Source organism: Pezoporus occidentalis, unplaced genomic scaffold, assembly GCF_034315485.1.
Source record: "Pezoporus occidentalis ecotype Australia unplaced genomic scaffold, CSIRO_AGI_Poc_V1 ctg74, whole genome shotgun sequence".
In the NCBI taxonomy this organism is placed as follows: domain Eukaryota; kingdom Metazoa; phylum Chordata; class Aves; order Psittaciformes; family Psittacidae; genus Pezoporus; species Pezoporus occidentalis.
The window spans coordinates 570866-591508 of NW_026916093.1; the positions used below are offsets into that span (position 1 = coordinate 570866).

General features: G+C 44.7%; 2 protein-coding genes across 2 annotated transcripts in view; one reads left to right on the plus strand and one right to left on the minus strand.

Annotated features, from left to right (window-relative positions):
- The window catches only part of QTRT2 (queuine tRNA-ribosyltransferase accessory subunit 2), a 20626-nt gene extending 18155 nt beyond the window's left edge, over positions 1-2471 (minus strand). Inside the window, exon 1 of the mRNA XM_062602038.1 lies at positions 2379-2471. Within this exon, the coding sequence (XP_062458022.1) occupies positions 2379-2386 (8 nt within the window). The 5' untranslated portion in view covers positions 2387-2471. The remainder of the gene's footprint in view (positions 1-2378) is intronic.
- CCDC191 (coiled-coil domain containing 191) lies at positions 2318-20161 on the plus strand. The gene is made up of 16 exons (XM_062602020.1): positions 2318-2594; positions 3414-3555; positions 5130-5255; positions 5767-5945; positions 6272-6492; positions 7196-7352; positions 9166-9356; positions 9611-9860; positions 10994-11469; positions 11960-12054; positions 13624-13706; positions 15055-15156; positions 16307-16450; positions 17644-17796; positions 18166-18320; positions 19761-20161. Exons 1-16 carry the CDS (start codon positions 2442-2444, stop codon positions 19891-19893), a joined length of 2760 nt encoding a protein of 919 aa, XP_062458004.1. The 5' UTR covers positions 2318-2441; the 3' UTR covers positions 19894-20161.
- The last annotated feature ends 482 nt before the right edge of the window (positions 20162-20643 follow it).

Genomic DNA, 20643 nt, shown 5'->3' on the forward strand with positions numbered 1-20643 from the left:
GCCTAACTTGCCTGTGAGAACTGGACAAATTTCTCTCAGGTGTGACTTGGAAATAAAAGAGATCTTCTGCCTAAAACAGCCCCAGAGCCTTTGGCTGGAGAAAACTGGGGCAAGGAAATGACTGCTATTGCAAATAATTGCAAAGGAAGATAATGTTTGATGCTTTTGGAAAGATCTTTGGTCATCTTTCTGATCAGACTGAACCAATTTCTTCATTTTGTTGTTCAAATAAAGCAGCTGTAAAATAGTGCCTGGACAGGTAATGCTCCTTCACACACAGAATCACCTAGGTTGGAAAACACCTTTAAGATGATTAAGTCTAACCATTCCACAGCACTGCCAAAGCCACCACTAAACCGTATCACTGAAGGCCTCATCTACACGATTTTTGAACACTTCCAGGGATGGTGATTCCACCACTGCCCTGGGCAGCCTGTTCCAATGCCTGACATTCTTGCCATTTAACATAGTGAAGGGCAAAACTACCTTGTTCTTCTGCAGGAAGGACCGACATGTGCCAGTGTGACTTAGGAAACAGGCATGCCCTTAGCTGCAAGTCTTAACACAGCCAGGGAGGTGGTACCACCACCTCATGAATGTCATCTTACTGACTCCTGGTTGCATATTTGGTTCTTATGTTTCTCCACCTGTTTACACCAAAGTAGTAAAGTATTTTATTCTGAGATCTGTCTGAAGCATTTGCATGCTTATGATACTGGTGCATTACTAAGATCATGCTTTTATTTCCTGTTGTATCTGAAAATGCACTCTCCAAAGGAAAAGTGAAGAGTGTCCCTGCCCTAAGAAATGTACAGTCTGAGTGTACTGTGGTGATATGGCCACCAGTACCATTTTAGCCTGACTTTCCCCTCACTTTGCAGAAGTAATCCATTGCTTTGTGATCTTTTAGCAGTTACTGACAAAGTCAGAAATACAGGAAAGAGACAACAATGCAGTAGGAAAGGACACAAATGCAAGACTGGTATGAATCTTCCCAGCACGGACTTACTGTGAAGTCTTGGACAAATCAGTGTCCCTAGTCAGAATTTAGCAGACAGATCTAGGTGGCAAGGAGAAAGCCCTGTAACTGTCACTTCCTGGGACTGGTTTCACCAGCTGATCTCTGAAATGAGAAGTCTGCCAATTGGCTGGACTGAGAGTGCTGCCCAAAGATGCAGAACATGGACTTTGAGATGCGTTTAATTTATACAGCTTAGAATGAAGTACATCTTTTCCTATAAACATCCCAGAATGTGAAGTGTAACTGCACAGCTGGTCCCCTCACCAATGCAACAGTCATATCTACAGGAAAAAGGCAAGTGTTTCTCCTTTGAAGACAAGTTGCTTTCTTGGTTTTCCTCTTCACCAGCCAAAAGCATCCTGCAGATGAGCAACACTGCCTTTATGCCAGGTGGTGGTTTTCCCCACTCCTTTCCATAGGGATTGTGGGAGGGTGTTGGGGCCTGGTGTACCTGAGGTACAGCTACTTGTCAGGGAGGTATTCAGCTGTTGGGTTCTCCTGGGATCAGTCCTCTGCTGCTCCTTCAGACCTTTGATGGCTTTGAGCTCTCACAGCTTTTTGGTTTCACTTTTCACGTTTAAAGCAACTGAAGATTCTCCGCTGAAGAGTTCCTGGATGGGCTGAGGCCCAGCAGCACACATATCAGTATCTTTACATGAAACCGTTTCATTTCAGGTTAGCAGGTCTGCATCGGTTGGTTAGGCAGGGTGAGAGGGGCTGGGCATGTGCCCTGTGGGAGCTGGTTTCTGGGGTGTCTGAGAGCGCTGCCAGAGAGGCAGTACACATATGGACTTTTATGTGACTAAGGAAGGGTGGATTTCCATGTTGGTGGCACTGTTGCGGAGGGCACCCTGTGTAGGTGATGCCTACCTTCAGCTTTGTGTCCTGACACCTTAGGCTTCAAATCACAGCAGCATAAAATCACAGAATCAACTCGGTTGGAAATGACCTTAAGATCAAGTCCAACCGTTGCCCAGCACTGCCATGGCCACCGCTAACCCGTGTCACTGAGGGCCTCATCTACACGGTGTGTGAACACTTCAGCGACGCTGACTCCAGCACTGCCCTGAGCAACCTGTTCAGTAAACAGGTGATTTTTCCTTATCTCCGCCTAAACCTCCCCTGGTGCAGCCTGAGGCCGTTTCCTCTTAACATATCACTTGTTACTTGGGAGCAGAGACCGACCCCACCTCACTACAACCTCCTCTCAGGTACGTGTAGAGAGCGACAAGGTCCCCACTGAGCCGCCCGCACCGCACAGCTTCACCTGCATCGCGGGCCCCGCAGCGCCGTTACCGCCGTACGCGGCCGGAGGCGGTGTGAACGTGCTCTGAGGCCCGCCGCTTGCCGTACCGACCGCATCATCGGCGTGCGCCGGCGGACACACAGCGCCTTCCCGCGCACTGGCGGAGGCCTTGCTATGGCGGAGCCGCTGCGGGCGCCGTGCGTCCGGGGACTCGCCGAGAGGAGCGGGCGGCTCATGGCGGTGCCCGCCGCGGCTGTGTCGCGCCCGGGGCACCCGGCACATCAGCTGTACCGCTGGCGGCGCCTCACCGCAAGGGCCGGAGGGAAGGTAACGGACGGGGCGCGGCGGGGGGCGGTGCGGAGAGCGTTAGGGGGAGTCCACCAGTGGCCTGGTGGAGCGAGTCCGGAGCTGGGCCATGGAGATGATCAGCGTGCTGGAGCGCCTCTGCTATGAAGCCAGGCTGAAAGAGCTGGGCTGGTTCAGCCTGGAGAAGAGAAGGCTCTGGGGAGACCTTAGAGCAGCTCCAGTGCCTAAAGGGTCTGCAGGAGACCTGGACTCTTGGAGAGGGGCTTCTGACAAGGGCATGTAGTGAAGGGACAAGGGGAGATGGCTTTAAATTGGAAGAGGGCAGAATTAGATAAGATACTAGGAATATATGGGGGCTGTCTGTGTTACAGGTGTTATATATGAAAGCACAGTGACACATCAGGCCCATTTATACCTCAGGGAGATGAATATGGGTTGAAAAATCACTCAGACCGTTACACAGTGGCCAGCTGGTTATAATAAAATGCTGATACCAAATTTCATAGTTGGTGATTGCTGTGGACTAGCTCAGCAAGTCTCTATCCAGCCACCAGGGGATGGGTCCTTGCATTCTCCCTACATTTTCTCCAGTCACTATCATTGGCACTAATTGCAAAATGAATGCTTATTACTCAGTGATTTCCAAGTCCAGTTTCTCCAGTCAATTGAATAGTCTGAGAAACGTGTTTCAAAATATATCTATTTCTTATAACAGCCATGCTGCTTTGTATTACATTCCTACTGATGTTTGCTCTCTCTGGAAAAGAAACATGGATATAGGAGGCGTAAAAATTAATATCCAACAATCCTTAGAAATGTTTTAATTTCTTCAATTTACAGAGTATGGACCAAACCTCTGCATATGCTGTATCTGAAGCTTTTCCCCTTCAAAAGTCAAGGTATCCACAGGAGCCTTGTGGTCCTGTGACAAGTTTGGAAACCTTGGAACACCTGCAAGATCATGATGACGCCTATGAGGAAGGTGAGCTGAAATACTGCTTGCCAAAAGTTGCCTAAAATGAACCGTTCTTGATCCAGCATTGCAGTTCTGGTCTGGACAGGCTCTTGCAAAACTTGAGACCATCAGAAACAGTTCATAGTAAGATGTATTTAATGGAAAAAGGCAAAAAAGGAATCAATTGCTGGAGTTCAAGGTAGACCTTAATTAGCATACCTAAGAGAAGGATAAACTTTCTGTCTCCTGGAGATGTCGGGTCAAGACAAGGATCAGTACTGCCCTTGAAGACACAGTGTGTGGTCAAATAAAATTAGTGGGCTATAGGAAACTGGGGAAATTACTGATGTATTTTTAATAATATTCCAGCTGTGAAAATGGAGTTGCTCTGTGTAACTTCCACAGCTAGGAATAACTGTGTGGTTTTACTTCAATTCCTATGCAAAATTTTCCTCACTAATTACCTAACTGAATATTCCTTTTCTAATGCCTGTAGCCACAACTACTTACTGAAATTTGAAAAATAAGAAAAAAAGAGAGAAATTATCTCTCCCCAGTGCTGGAAGTACGTCTGCAGTGTAAAAACCTGACAGGAGGCAGCATTTTAATGACTGAGTTAACCGTTATTAGAATACTTAATGGTATTAGCTGCACATAATCCACTTTGCAAAAGAAGGTAACAATAAGAGGAATGTCAGAACTCATATAGTCCAGTTATGAAGACACCACATTTCCCAGTCAAAAAAAAACCCTTTCCCAAGTGATAAGATGTTTTCTTCTCTTCTTTCTATTATCAGATAGGTATCACTTCCTGGAAGTGTTCCAAGCCCTGTCCAGCCTGGCCTTGAGCAACCTGGTCTAGTGGAAGGTGTCCCTGCCCATGGCAGGAAGTTGGAACTAGATGGTCTTTAAGGTCCCTTCCAATACTAGAAGTCCATAGATGGACTTTATACTCATTGTTCATTAGGCATTTGAGCTTGCTGGCGAGTACCAAGTCCATCACATGTGCATTCCTGTAGCTGCAGTCTCAATTCTGAGTACAGGTAGTCCCTGGTGAAGTTTGCCACCTGACAGGTTTGTAATCTAGACTGGTTGTTTCTGTGGTACTTGGAAAAGTTAACCTGTAGAAATGAAGGAAACATTTGGCCAAACAGTGGTTCTTTTTGTATTTAATATATGACAACCTTGGCTGTACATGTGGAAAGTATCTAAGTGTCTGCAATTGCAGTGGTAAAGCATGAAAGCTATCCGAGTTTTGAATTGCCTCGTGAATTCCATCTCCTTGATAAAGGCGGTAGTAATTGTAGGAGTGATCTAAATGTCCACAGAGTGTTGTAAGATAAACGAGGTGGAGAAGAGTTCATTTGTGACATGTGACAGGGACAATGTTTACCACCTTCTCTTTCCTGTTCTTTTTATAGATCAAGATTAGAACAGAACTATTAGCCTTATTCCACTTGCTGTTGCAGATCAACTTTCAGTCATTTCAGATAGCCTTTCTGGCATGTGATATAACTATCCCATAGTAACAGTCTTGCTAGTTTATACTTGCCCATATATTTTTTAACAAGTGAAGTCATGAGTCTCCTTCCTCACAACAGCTCAAGAGCTGCTCAGTAACTGGATGAAGTCCAAACTGGAACTGATGAGCAATGGAGAAGAGGAAGTTGACTCTGCCCTCCTGGAAGAGCCTTCTGCAGCCCCTCTGAAGTGTGAGCGGTTTGATGGTGAGAACAAAGCAATTCTTGCTGAGGATGTGCTGGGGAAGGGAGCCAGGCCTCGTGGCTTGTCAGACTGAGATGTAAAATTTGCTTTGGATAGACCAGGTTAGTGGTCTTAGTAGAAACAAGATTAGAGAGCATTTTTCTTCCCTAGCTCTTACAGCAGGTAGCTGTAGGGCTGCATAAATACACCTCATAAGCATTCAACGTATCCCTTTGTAAAAGAGAAATTCTGTTTCTTTTGTGTATGGGTATGTCAGATTTATACAGCTGCTTGAGGTCATCAGAAGCAAGGCAGTAAAAACTGGACAAAATGTTGTTTCTGCTCCAGTGTGCTCAATTGAAGACTGATTAAGACTCTCTGGGGATAAATGGAGTGTAGTCAGTGTGTCTGCTTTCATCAAACTTTCCCAGTCTGGGAAAGTGATCCCTTTAATTACATGAGGCTTTGTGATCTGAGACAGAGGGGTTTATTCATTTCAGACTAGCCATAGATAATCTAAATTCCTCATTTCAGACTTGTGCAGCTATCTAGAATACGAAGTGGAAAGTTCTTCTGTCCAAGAATACCTACAGCACCTTTTGCAGAGTGAAGCTGTGAGCTGTGGGATAATGGAAGGCCTTAGACTTGAAGACATCAAGGAAAACAAAAAACTTACAGATCCACGAATAACGATGGAGCTTAGACACAAGCAGGTGAGCAGGCAAGGCAGCACAGTTCAAAGGAATAAGGCAGAGGATTATAAGATTAGAGTAGATACTGATGCTTCTAAAGACTTGCAGGAAAAATGACCATGGCAGTAATCTCTGAGTTTGCTCACACCTAATAGTACTGGTTTAACCTCACTCTTTAATTGAGTTTTTTGCTGGTCTGAGAGCAAAACCAGTCAGTACCAGCTATGGGTAGGGGTACTTGCTTCATGTGAAAGGTGGATTGTGACTCACCCTTTTAGTGTACAGTGAGCCTCAATTTCTTCAGCCTTTGCATCTGCTTTAACTTTTATTCATTTCCTCCTTCCCAGGTGAAAGAAAACCGAATAAGGCGTCAGAAGGCATTAGAGCTTCAGAGACAAGAACAGTCCCTGAAGAAATCAGTTCTGTCTGAGGCTAGGCTCCAAGCACAGGCGGAGGACAGAAGGAAGGCCCTGAAGGCTAAGAAGGAGGAGGAGGAAATCCAGAGGGAAATGGTGAAGCTGCGAAGGGAAATGGCTGAGAAGCAGGCCATGGCAGAAGCATGGAGAACGTAAGAGGGAGAGGGGGGCATGAAGAGTCATATGAAGAACACTTATCAGCTTCTTTTGCTAAACATAAGAGGAGTGGGGGTCCCAAAGGAAACATTTGGCATTCCTTTGTCTCTGAACTTTCCCAAAACCTTTTAGTCCTTTGTTACCAACATCTGTGGCAGAGACGTTAGTGGGAAGATGCGCAAAAGATACTGTTGGCCTCCCTATAGCCATTATGAGTACGCTAAATGACAAAGTAGGAGTGTGTTTGCACCACTGTGCATTGCATTCTCTCTGTCAATTCTGTGGCTACATCCAGCCTTGTTAGCCTCTAATGCAGCCACAAGAGTATAAAGAGCATTCTTGGCTGAGGATTCTGCAGATACGTAATTTTTGCTTTTGCTGAGCTTGGATTGTCACAGAGATACAACTTGTAGGGATGCCATTTATTTACTTAGACAGCCCTGAGATCCTAAATCTCATGCAAGTGCTTTACTGAAATCTTACTATTTTCTTCTGCCTGCTCTATTTTGAGCATGCTCCAGATTGTTTAGTTTCTGGGACTCCATGACAGAGGCTGTTTTCTAAGAATGCTGAGTTAAATAATCAGCAATTTTCTAACCTGTGGAGATGATTCTCTTAGGATTAGCCAAAAAGAGAGTGATATCTGTGCTACAGTACTTTTCTCATTGTATTAGATCCGTATGTTTGCTCACTTTTCAGGGAGGAGAAGAGACAAGAAAAGAGTCAGAGGCTGTCAATGCAGAAGAAATCTATTAGTGCCTCACCACCCATCGTCCTGAAGAAAGAAGAGCAAGGAGAGGAGAAACGGAGAAAGGCTCAGGAGCTGCTGCGCAGGATTCAAGCCAATAAGCAGAAAGTGAGCATCACCCTTCTTTATCTGAGACACTGAGCTACCTGCCCTCAGCTGCTTTTTGCAAAACTGAAGTAAAAAGTCCTGGTTATCAGAACTTTTTACTTCTTCCGAGACTTCCTCCCCTTGTAGAAGAGCAGAGCAAAAAATATCTTGTAAGATAAGGGCAAGAAATCCTGAGCCTTTATCCCCAGTGTTTCTGTGCTTCAGGTGTACTCAGTGGGAGGTGTCTCTTAGAATTGTGGAAAAGATGTGACTCTCAGGACAGTTGTCAACATAAAGGCTTCTGCAGCCTAGAAACAGGCAGGTGTACAGACAAGGCAGTGCAGCAAGGTTTGCTTTCCTTGAGGAAGAAAGTAAAAGGGGGAGGGAGAAAGTGGAAAAAAAAAAAGGTCCTGAGAAGCCTTTATTGTGTATATGAAAGATATTTTAAAGATGGCCTTGCAGACCCTGGTGCAGGGAGGCGAAAGGGAAGTGCTGAAGCCTGGGGTGAATTTTGAGCTGGGTCTCCAAGAAGTATGCCAGCATATCCACACTAACAGGTTCTTTAAGGATCCACTCCCATCAGGTGCAGTAGGATATTCTGTGCTATTGCAACAGCTCTTTTGAGGCAACCATGCAGACTTTGATAATTCCAATTATTATAATTCTCAGTAGGAACCTGTGTCTTTTACCCTCATTATTCTGATACTATGGCCAGTTCTGAGTTAAACACCTAGTTATATCAAGAATTTAGGATTAAAGAGTGATCTTTTTGTACTGGAACTAGATGATCTTAAGGTCTGTTCCAACCCTAACTATTCTTTGATTCTGTATGGGCAGCCTCAGGAAAGGGAATAAGTTTCTCTGAGTGCAGGTATGAATGCCATCCATCACATAATGTTTTTAACTAATAGAGCTGTCATCACTCTTTATGTCTTCTTACCTACATCTAGAATTTTATTAATCATAGAATCTCCCCCCTGGTTTACTTCATCAGCCCATCCATTGGCTCTGAGTTTGGCTACTGTTTAGCAGTACACAACCTCTCTGCAGCACAGTGTAAGCTATGAAGATAAGCCTGAATGAAACCACAGAACAATTTTGGGGCTGCATGTGAGAAGCTATGGCTTAGCTGAGCTAAGCATAATAGCGACGCTGATTATTTGTCTAAAACAGAAGGAAATAGCTAATTTTGTCTTTTTTGTAAGACTCCATTTGGAAATTTCAGTGAGTGAGAGGAATCCAGTTAAAACGAGGCATTAGGGCCGAAGGGGTACAACTGAGTCCTGTGAGGTGACCCACTTGGGGGATCAAAATGAACAGTGTCTGCAGTGACAGGGCTACAGTTATGGGGTAGATTAGATAGCAAATTGCTGTGCTGTATGATGTACAGAACAGTGAATCTACTTACACAATAGGGGAAAGGTTTGGCTTCCTACTGGAACAAGGATGTCATGTCATAAATTCATACTAGGAAGCATCTTGATTTTTGTCTAAGTTAAAAAAGTGGTCCTTTGAAATATCATTAACTGTTCTTCACATAACTCTTCTTACCTTTAGCATCTTAGACATTTTCTACATTTCAAAACATCTTTCCTGTCTCTAGAAATTCTATGTCCCTCACCCATTTTATTCCTTTTTACTTGGTGGACTTCGTGTGTTTTACTAAAAAACTTAGTGCCCTATGATGTTATCTTTCTAATCCCTTCCTGCTTTTTGTAGAAGACCTGCACATGCTCTGAAAAAGAAAGTCTGATAAGGGGAAGGGTGGAGAGGGTCTGCATCTGTGTGATGGGGTGTGTCTTGCTCATTGTTTTTCTGAAACTCTCCCATGCAGTGCATGCAACAACATTTCTCTGCTTGGCTGAAAGTCACTCTGGAGCACAGAATTAAAATGGGAAAAGCCAAAGCACTTGCTGACTGGAAATGCCAGCTGAAGGCCCTGCGAGCCTGGAGAAACTATACTTGGTCCCAAAAGGTAGTGCAGGAGGCACAGCAGTTGCAAGTTCGTCTCCAAGATCAAAACAGGTAGTGACCCTACACTGTGGGATTTCTCCTACTGCAGCAGCATTTAGGCAGTGCAGTGATCAGGCACTGCCTGCCGTCCGTCCTTGGGGAAACTCTGTTCAGCTTTGGAAGGCCTTCAGAATTAAGCAACAAAAAGATTAAGGAAATTATGGGGCCTCATGCCATGGCCTAGGCTGCTGTGCTTGATGCAATTGTTTCAGACAGGTCTGGACAGAAGCCTCACTCTATCGTAACACAAGTGCTTTCTCATTTAGGAAAAAACAACTGTCTGAGGAATATAACCAGCGACGGCTTTTGCGCTGCTGCTTTCTGGCATGGCGGCACTGGAGCCAAGCAGAGACAGGGAAACAGGAGCTACAGATCAAGAGAGAGGAGACTGAGAAAAAGATGTCACAGCTGCTGGAGGCAGTGTCACTGGAGAAGGATGGGCTGGACAGGCCACTGGAGGCTAACCAGCCTGGGACAGCAGAAGTAAACCATCATCAGGATATGCAGAAACACAAGGTAAATCCTTTCTGTGCATTTTTGTCTACTGGCATCTCTGTACTCTTTCAAAGTACTTTTGTGCAATCTGAAATAAAGAGTACATTGTCCCAGAGAGAGGCTTCTTTCCCAGAGTGACCTCCAGATCACTTTTGCTGACAGATTAGTTACATCTTTAATGCCTGCTTAGTCTTAAAAAGAATAACACTGGACTGCACAACAAGAGATTTGTGTCATCCCCCCATGTGTCAGCAACATGGGGGGAAATGTTGCTGGCTGTTTCATGGTAGCACACATCACAAGGAGGTAGAGAGGAGAATCAGAGGTTGCTTCCTGAAACTGCCACTTGTCAGGTCTGTAAAGTACCACAGCAGTATCCCAATCCCACAATCCCAGCGTGAATGCTCACACACATATTACAGGTCAAGTTTTTCATTTGCTTGTCAGCAAAAGCTGATTTCCTGTGGTGCTTATATCATCCTAGTGGACTTGTATTTTATTTCTGATGCACTGGTAAAATTTGTGCTGGAAGGATAGCACTAAACTTGGTGGTTGACCTAGGGATCAGAAAGTAGATGTTGCATCTGATGCCTCTGTATCAGAAAAGGTGCAGCCTCATTCCCCCCTGTACACCAGTTTCATGGTAATATTTATCAAAACTGGAGAAGAAGCGTGAGGAAGCAACACCCTGTACACTTCTCTTCCATCTGAAAAGGGGCCATCCAGTAGATCACCCATGTTGATCACTTCAACAACTGCTTTTTAGCTTTGTTCGTTGTTTGAGCACTGAGCAGGGACAGCACAGTCAAAAAAGGAGTGTGCTAGTCCCTGAGGTATGAGCTGACCCCTGAGAAATAAGCTAGTTTTGAGCTGTGCTCCTTAACAAAATAGGACATATTCCTGCCAGAGCTCTTGTCTGATCAGGATTTCTTCCTCCCAGTGAAATGGCACACAGCTCCTTAACAGCTCTTTCCCACAGCCTCCTATTTTATGCACAGTGGAGCCTCTCTGCCATGGCTAGGAACTAGATAAAGATTGTTTAGTGGAGATTACCCCATTTCTCAGGCATCTCACTAGATTTGCATAAAGAAACAGTGTATAGGGAAGGGAGAAGAGTGTTTGCTTTTAATCAATGCCAATTTTTTTTTCCTTAGCCCACTGAAACTTGCCTCATACAGAAAAAAACTGACCAGACCAGAGACCACTCTTGTTGGGATGCTGCTCACACATCTCATTCGTACAGAAAACCCATGTTTACCTGGGAGATTACCATAAAACATGCAGCTCTGAGTGCCCAGGACCAGGCTGTATGTGAGGATCAAATAGCCACTCTCCTCCGACAGTTACAGACAGCTGGTCTAAAGACAGCTTCTGCTTATGGCAGCCGTTTTGAGCACCGTCATGCTTTCCAGCAACGTCTGATTGAGGAGCAGAGGCAGCAGCTTCAGAGACAGCAAAAGCTGATCCTTGAACTGCAGGAAAATCAGAGGCTGAGCAGAATAGAAGAAAAGGCAGCACAAGCCACAGCTGTAACCCCCCTCCAGCAGCCTGACAACTCTGCTTTACAAACCAGGGAGGAAAAACCTGAGAGGGAAAACCAACTCACATGCAAGAATACAACCTATTTGAGGTATATGCTCTTGATAAAGCAGGTTTAATTAGTTAGCATGTCTCATTCCTGCCCAAGTTGAGCCAGAATTTGCCAGGCATACTTCAGTCATGCTACCGCTATCGTATGACTTCACCGCAAGGGTGGTATCAGGCCAGCTACAATTCTCTCTTTCTTTCTTTTTGCAGTGGCTTGACACTGTGATCCATACAGGATCCACTTAGAAACAGCAACACTAGAGTGTCGCACGTAGTGGCAGCAGGGATTTATTTATTTAGGAAAATAGATTCTCATCCTCAGTATTTCAGAACACACAGCAGCCCTGGGTGTTCAGCTCCTTTTTAATCACTAATCCCATTTCAAGCAGAAGGGTGTACCAGGGATTCAGAATGAAAACGCAGCACATTGGAGAATTAAAAACTACAAAGCTGTTTCTCAGCCGTAGTTGGTGGGCATGAGACAGCATTTGACCACATTTACTGATGAATTTCTTTACTCTTTCCTTTCATAGTCCACCTCTTTCTCATGGGCCAGAAAACACAAGGGCAGTGATGCAAGGCAGAAGGCCCTCCAGCAAGGTGACCTCAACTCATCCCATACTGAAAGGTATTGTTCTAGATAGTGAAGACCATTCCAGACCACTTTTCTCAACAGTTTGTCTGGAAACCTCTCTTTCTTTGCCTCAGCTTTGCTGGTTGATGACAGTGTGCAAGTAAAACTCAACACTCATTCCCAGCCTGATGAGCACTGTGAAAGAGTGAGCTGTTTTCATCTATAAAACCTGAGCCACTGCAACCCCTTCAAGTCCCTGCTTAGTGCACTGTGTCGGCAGCTACTCCTAACGCTTGTGATTGTTTCTGCTGCAACAAGAATCAGAGAAGCTCTTCAGGGGTTTTTGCTGTTGGTCTTACTCCCTTCATTGCACATCCAAGTAAGACTTAAACTGATCAGTCATTTTAATCTGCCTTTGACAGTGTTATTGAGATTTCAGAGAGAATTAAGTGCCTATGGAAGGTTTTGTGAGAAAGCAGTAGCTAGGCTGGGGAAGGAGCTCTGGATCCTTCTGTAGGTATCTCCCCTTCTCTGGCCACACTGAGACAGCATATACACATTAAACATGCAGCACAGCCTTTTCATGCAGTAAATTAAGATCAGGTTCTGTTATATCCCTAGGTCGTGTTCTTCCATATCATCTTGGGGCTAGTCACAGTCTGCATGAAAATTTGTCTGGAATATGATCATTGTGATGTTTTAGCAGTTTGGGGATCGCCAGAGCTTTTTGGCCATGATAACTGGGAATTAATGGTTGACTTTCTCTGACTCTGCTCAGCTCCAATGCTACCTAGTCCAAGCCATCACTCTTTCTGATTTGCCTGAACTCTGTGCACCTGAGAGCCAGTAAGCGTATTTTCAGAGCATTCAAGTGCTTTTGTTTGAAGATCCCCCAAAAAATCAATGAATAATTTATCACTGGATGATTTTTCCATGGTGGATAATCTTGGGACAGCTGAGAGGATAAAAAAATGAGGAAACCTATTGTCAGAACACTTAAATGCTTCCCAGTTATTGATTGCTCAAGCCTGTGCTTAGTTTGTTACTTCCAAAGAAGTAAACACAGGTTCTCAACTCCACTGCATGTTCTGTGTGGTCATGTCAGCACTTACACCTTTGCTGATAGTCAGCAAGATTACCTCATTGCAGTTTATCTCCCAAAAGAAGCATTAAGCAGTAGTTTCTCACTATTGGGACCATGTACCTGTGTGTCACTGTGGCAGGGATGCTTTCCATCATGAAGTTGCTCTTTAAATAAGCAACTGGAGTTCATAGCAGTCACTGCTAAACCAGGTGCCCTAAGCCTCAGCACTTGATCAGGGAAGGCAGAGTTAAACCTCTGAACACGGCTTCTTTCATAACTGAGCCTCATGGCTGTGACTATCAACCAAGGACGGTGGAGTGAATCCAATTGGGGTAGTCCTCAGTCGTCTCATAGATGTTTATGGGTTCCTTGTTCATGACTCTGCTGGCCATAAGAGGCAGCAGAAAGCAAGTCCCTTTAGGCTGGCATTGTCAGGTCAGTGAGGCCTGGCAGTAGAGTGAAGTGTTCCTCCTTGTTCACCAAACTTCTGCTATTATCTGATAGTCATTTACACTAAGCCTTATGTCCTCTGTTTGTAGCAATGGAGGAGAGGGCGATTCAGCGGGCAGAACGGAAGCAGAAACTAGAAGAAGCCAAGCAACAGAGAAAAGAGGAAAAACTGGTAAGGGAATTGGAAAGTGAAACCAAGTCTCTTTCACATTGCTCTGGTTGCAAGAAATGCTGCTTTAACCTCAGAGTCAGGAGCCAAGAGAAGGCCCTTTATCCAAACAAGGAGTCTTATAGCTGGTGAGAAAGCAAATGTCTGGCACACATCTGAAGTAGTAGTTACAGCTGCATTTGCATCTGGTGAAAGTACTAGCCCTGCCATATCACAGGCAGACACTTCATGTTGATGCAATTGCTATGCTAGAAGCAATCTCCCTTACCAGTCCCCAGCACTTCTTTCACACCTACCCTGTGACCATAACTTGTCTTTGCCAAGGATGGGAAGGGTGGAATCACATGCAGAGATCTACCTGATTGAACCTGGCAATGGTGGGTTTTCCATCCCCTGCGTTTCCTGTCTGGTCATATGCAGCTTGAGGGTGTGCAGTCTCACCAAGTAAAAATTCTGCATCTTCCTAGCAAGTCTCTGCTGAAAAGAGAAGATACTGACAATGTTTGCATAGTTAATATGCAATTTCTGTGATACATACACAGTGGAGGAGCCTTTTTAGCTTCAGGGCATTAAGCTGTTACTGAAGACATTGATAGTAAGCTCTATTAGGATCAGAAACCTCAGACCTGGGTCCTAAAACAACCAGCGTTTCTTCCTTCTCCAAGCAAGATAGATAAAACGAGCCTTAGTGAACAGTAACCATGGAGTTGACAGACCCCATCGGGTTTCCTCAGCTGCAGTTGCCACAGTCGTAGAGATCAGAAAGCAGAGTCATAGTAATCATGCATTATGGTTGGTGAGGGTTTTAGGCCTTTGATGCATACATCAAGAGTAAAACCTTTGTGAAATGAAGGCAAAGTGTGGTTTGCAAGGGGAGTAGATAAACATTCAGAGAAAGGTATTGTGACAAGTATGACTGGTACTGAAGCAAAAAAACTCCCTTGATCTTCAGTGTTTTGGGGAAAGAAATTTTTGGGTACCTGTAATGTTGCTTTGTACATAGAAGTAAAACTTCAGAGCAGAGCCCAGGAATTCAGAGCTGACTTCAGCAATCAGGCTATCAGTAACTTTGTGTGTATTTTAAATTTTTTAGGGTAAGAGTGGGCAAATATTATAGATTAGGGCACAGAAAGACATATATTTAGGTAGTAGAAAGAACAGTCCCTTCCTTCCTCTCCCTCCTGCGCTTCGTTGTCCAGCACAGATCATGTCTAGTATGTGACAAAGTCTGCTTCCTTCTGAAGTTTCATGTGCTGGTCAATACCAAAGGAATACTGGGAAAGCTTAGAGGTCAGTGTGCTCTGAAAAGGTCACATGTACCAAATTAAATTTTACCTTCCTCCATTTCAAGGCCCAGCTGAAAGCTGAAGAGGAAGCACGACAGAGGAAAGAGGCTGAGGAAAAGGAAGCTCAGCAAGAAAAACGACGAGAGGAGAGAAGGCAGCAGAAGCTGGTGAGCAAACACCTTACCTGTTTCCCCCTTCTTTAGCGGGGAGAGGGAAGAAGAGCCATTACCCACTGGCACTCAGTCAGCAGCCAGAGTAATGTGAACTGAAAATCTTCATTAGTAGAGCAGAGTTCCACAGCACTTGCTATATAGACTTACCATCTTCCCCCTTTTTGGCAATACTGGGGAAAGGGCTGTGGACCCGACACACTATGAAGTATTTACTCTGCCTTGTCTTATCATCAGGACTAGGGGTCCCAGCTGGTGGATGTTCACTGCTGAGATATAGCCACATAAGCCCCCAGAGTGGCAGCATGTTCAGCCTACTTTCAGACTGCTCCTTCCATTTGCGTCACCTGCCAGCATACATAATGATACCAGTCACATTCAAAAGTAAACAAGCTTGACATTTACATCAAGGGCAACTTTCCACCTGAAGAATAGAAGCATCCTCTCCTTGGAAGTAACCTAGGAATACCCCCACTTCATTATTGTTACTTGGAAATGAGATGTCTTAATAACCCAAATAGCACATTTGAGATCCTACAGGAATTCAACCTACAATTACTGTTCTACTTGGATTGAGTGTTTTGGGATGTTTGACTTGCATCCCTGAATCTCATTTAAAAGTAATATTGTACAGTTATAAAATACCCATATCCCTCCCTGATTATTTAGGCTAGATTTAGTGGTAGGGTTCGTGCATCAACTCAGAACCAGGTTTGGACGTTTTCAGTCTAGTTTTATAAACATAGAAAGCTGCCCTCCTTGAGATCACCAAATCACCCCTCCCCACATTGATGAAGGCCTACCTAAAGGAGGTTGCTGCTATATCAGCACTGCTGGCAGCTGTGGATTATATGTCTGCTGCAGTAATGCCAAACTGCAGTGCTGAGGGAAGGCCAGTTACTGATAAATGGCCCAGGGAAATGGCCAGAAATACCATCATCTTCCATGAGAACTTAAGATAATTTGCTCTGTGTTCTGCTGCAGGTTCTAGTACATGGGGTCATGTCTGGTCTGCACTGCTAAAAGCAATGCGGATCCCGATTTCCTGTCAGATCAGGACCTCCGGCTCCAATTTGACAGTCTGTTCTCATTGCTTAAAATCGTCTTTATCCAGAGTGAATTAAAACTACCACTCATTGTATTGCAGAAAGAGCTGGAGAAGCAGAGGAGGCTGGAGAGAGAGCAGCAGCTCCAGGAAAAGGCAAGAGATCACTATAAAAAGGTCCTGCTCAGAAAGCTGGGAATGGTGCCATGGAAAAGGCTGAGGCAGCAAGCCAAGGAAAACCTGGTGGTAAGTGCTGAGGATAAAGGAAAGAACTGGTGACCTAGGAGGAAGGAAAAAAGAATGGATGCAGCAGAAACGTTCATAGGCTCTTAAGACAGGTAGAGATGAAAAAAACAAAAGTTCTCCCTGCATACTGTGCCTTATATTAGTTCTTTAAATCAGTTCTTTAAATCAGTTCTTTAAATCTGACAATAACCATAAAAGCTTGTCAGAAACCCAAAAGGGTGGCATCCTTGTCTATAGACGATCAAACAGGAACCAAAAGAGAAAGGAACAAATTTCAACATAATGAGAAGCCCTCTTTTGTTAGCCTCCACGTGTCTGATGGACTAACTGCCACGTGATTTGATGCCAGTAAAGCAGTGGGAGTTAGTGTAGTATGATACAGCAAAAAAAGGAACTTGAAGTTATAGGACACGAGCCTGTCAGTTCTCTTGCTCCACAGCAAAGCTAATAAGTAATACACCACCAAGCCACTGTAGTTACAGTAGTTAACCCCAGCCCATCTCTAGGGTTTTCCCCCTCTCTGGAGTTCCTCCTGGTGTAGTGTTGGCCACTGGTATAGGTAGAACCACCAGAGGCGATAATCCAGGCTGTTCTAGCCTGGCCATATCTTCAGTGCAGAATAGCAAGTGGCGGCTTCTGAGACCTTGACACATCAGTATTGCTAATGAAACCTTTCCATACATGACTGTATGAGGTCACTTAATCAAGAGTGGACTAAACAGTGAACCATATCCTGAAGATTCAGCCTTGGGCTGTGTTGGCAAGCTTCCACTGGAACCGCAGCTACTACTTACAGCACTCAACCAAATGCACATAGGCCTCCTGCTGGGAGGTAGAGGGATAGCATCTGTTCCCTGAATACATCCTGCTTGTCAGCATTGTGGATGGGGCTGGACTAAATTGTTACAGGCCATGCCTCTGCCCCACTTACAGTAGGTTAAACTGAGCATCTAATTCAAAAAGCTGTTTTCTGGAAGTGACACAGCAGTGGCCTGATCCAGAGGCTGGTCTTACTCCTTATGCTGACCCCTCTTTGTGGGAACCTATCCTGTAAATTATTCCAGCTGTCAGACATCTGTATTCTGGGAGTCCCAAAAAACTGAGATGATTTTTCTAAGTGTACCCAGTTTTCCTTAGCTTTATGTAGTCACTAGTCCTAGTAACTAGCTGCCATCTCTGCTCTCTTTTTTCAGGTGGCACAAAGGCACCACTGCTTGGGCCTACAGAGGAAATGCCTCATGGCTTGGCTTCAGGACACCCAGAGGAGCCTCATGGAGAAGGTGTCTCGGGCTGAGGACTTCTATTCCCATATATTACTGAGACGGGGCTTCAGGAACTGGCTAAAGGTTTGCCTGCACCACAGTGAAGAAATGATAGGCTGTTGCCAGCCTTTCCTACACCACAGTGCCACTTCACATACATGCAGCCCAGCATTTGCTCAGTTACACTTTCCCCATTCCAGAACCCTGACTCCCTTCTTCAGAGACCTTCTTTCAGCTCTCCACTCTGCATCGTTCTTTTCCACCCAGGACACTCTCCTATGCACTGCTTGTCCACCTTTGCGCTGTCTCACCCTGCTCTCCACCGACTTTCCTCCACTCCCGTCCCCATCACCCTTCACTGCACAGTCTCACCACTGCTCTGTTTCTGCTTATTGGGATGGGGGTTGGGAGAAAGAAACCATTCTCACCTCTTTTTCTGTCCTTGTTCCCTAGTACAAGGATTATCTCTCCACACTGGAGGAGAGACTGAGTACCCTCCATGCAGCCTGCCTTATGAGGAGGTATTTCTGTGCATGGTTTGATCTGTTCATGGAAGAAAAAAGTATCTTATGGGAGAAGATGAAGATTGCTACTGAACATAGTAACAAGTAAGTGCACTCCCTTGCCAGCAGTTCTTTTTAATATACTATATGGAGTGTTTTAGACACTGCTTTTGACAGGTCTGTTACCTGCTCCCCAAAATCACATGAAAATAAGTTCGTTACTGCCGCTGTTTTGTTTCTATGATATGCACAGACAACATGAACAGGGGTTTATGATAAGAATTTTCCATGCAGTCTGGAAAAGGAAATCTAGTGGTAGACTTCATAGGACTTTTAAATCTGCTGAAAGGGAATACAGTGAAAGTGGATAAGTAATTGAACCTTTCTAAGCTGATTAGCAGATCTGGCCGTGCAGCTTCTGCTAAAAGCTGCCTTAAGAAAATCTTCAGGTACAGTGACAGCAAGCCAAGTGATTGTGCAGGAATTAAGCTTTATTGTTTTGTCCACAACAGATTATTTAGTTCACAAATCCAAAGTTGATGAAATAGAAAGCCTACTTAAGGAATCTTTCCATTTATGCCATCGTCAGCCTGAGTTGGCAGTGAGAACTACAGCAGGCAGTTCTATTGATCATGACTGGAGCTGGCGCACTCAGTTCACTCACTGTCCCATAGCTGTGCGTTTTAGCAGAAAACATGCATGTGCACATACCTCACCATAAAGCATGTCAGCTGCCTGCAGTCACGAATAGGCTGTCACTGCATAGCCCAAACAGGATCTACAGCACCTCGGAGGAAGAATTAAATTAAATTCACCTCTTCTGTGGCAGAGCAAACCTGTTTAGCTTGCTGTAGCAGATCAGAACAGTGCATAATTTAACCCAACAAGCCAGCAAACTGGAGCATCCGGGGAAATTCAGACCCAGCAAAGAATGGGTTCATTCTACATATGACCTCATATCAGGAGCATAATCACATGTTGTTCTCATTACCTTTTCCCCCATTGACTGGCAAAAGTCAGTTCAGACCCTGACATAGCAAACTGTTCTTTAGACAGGACTGTTGCTCCCTATTGCCCATTTGGGAACCCAGGGCACAAGGCACCTTTGTGGGGGTAATTAAAATCAGGTAAGAATTGAAGCCCAGCTGCCTGCACTCCCAAGGGGTTGGTCTGGACAAAACGAGCCTGCATTTTTCCTGAAGAAACTTTTTCAGAGACCCTTTTATTCTTCAAGAAATATCTTTCATCTTCAGAATGCTGAGCAAATTCTAGCTAATGAATCCTGTTAGAGGGAGAAGTAAAATTCTTGGGGGAGAGGAGTAGAGAAGGTAATGTGTTATTTTCCCCTGCCATGATTGGCATATTAATGGAGTGGTGTGCACAGAGATGTATGTCACAGACGTGACTAGTAGCAGAAAAGACAAATCCCACTGCTATTTTAGGGGAGTTCCCCTCTCAAATGGAAGTATTTTTTTGATTAACTGTTCTGTTAGCAGCACATCTGCATGTTGTCACTTTGTTCTTTGTGTCCCCCATTTCTTTAAGGAAAGTCATGATGAATGCATTCAAGACATGGAGGCAGTACCCCTTGCTGATGAAAGAGGAAAGAGAGAGAGAGGAAAGGAGGAACCAGCTACGCAGGAGAGTAGCTGAAATTCTCCCTGACTTCCAAATATGACAGAAGAGAGTCAAAGGAGACAAAAAGACTGATTCTGTCCGCTGCTGTCTTCACACTGACTGAAACAAATCCAAAGGGAAGCCCTTTCCAGGGCTGTTGTGGTTTAACCCCAGCTGGTAACTCAGCACCACGCAGTCGCTCACTTTCCCCCTGCCTTTTTCTCCCCTCACTGGGTAGAGGGGGAGGCAAATCTAAATAATGTAAACCCCTCTGGTTAAGAACAGTTTAATAACTGAAATAAAGTAAAATATAGTGGTAATAGAAATAATACCAGCAGTAATAAGAGGAAACAACAAGAGAAGAAATGAAAGCTCAGAAAGCACAAGTGATACACAATACAGCTGCTCACCGCCCACCGACTGATACCCAGACCAACTCCAGCAGCGATCGGTCCCTTCCTTGTGACTCTCCCCAGTTTCTATACTGGGCATGATGTTCTGTGGTATGAAATGCCCCTTTGGCTGGTTTGGGTCAGGTGTCCTGTCTCTGCTTCCTCCTGGCTTCTTGTGCCCCTCCTCACTGGCAGAGCATGAGACTGAAAAGTCCTTGATCAGGGCAAGTGCTACTGAGCAAGAGCTAAAACGTCGGTGTGTTATCAGCATTATTGTCAGACTAAACACAGCACTGCACCAGCTGCAGGGAAGGAACTTACACTAAGCATATTATGGAAACTTACCTGACAGTTTCACTGTGTGCTTCAGAGGGTTATTCCCCAATGTCCTTCTGCTGTGAGGTCTCTGTAGGAGTGTC

Bases quoted from the DNA above. Each gene is read 5' to 3' on its own strand.
- CCDC191 (XM_062602020.1), top strand. From the start codon at position 2,442: ATGGCGGAGCCGCTGCGGGCGCCGTGCGTCCGGGGACTCGCCGAGAGG. The intron at 5,256-5,766 runs GTGAGAACAAAG...TCCTCATTTCAG, and splicing joins GAAGTGTGAGCGGTTTGATG to ACTTGTGCAGCTATCTAGAA. The intron at 11,470-11,959 runs GTATATGCTCTT...TTCCTTTCATAG, and splicing joins AAGAATACAACCTATTTGAG to TCCACCTCTTTCTCATGGGC.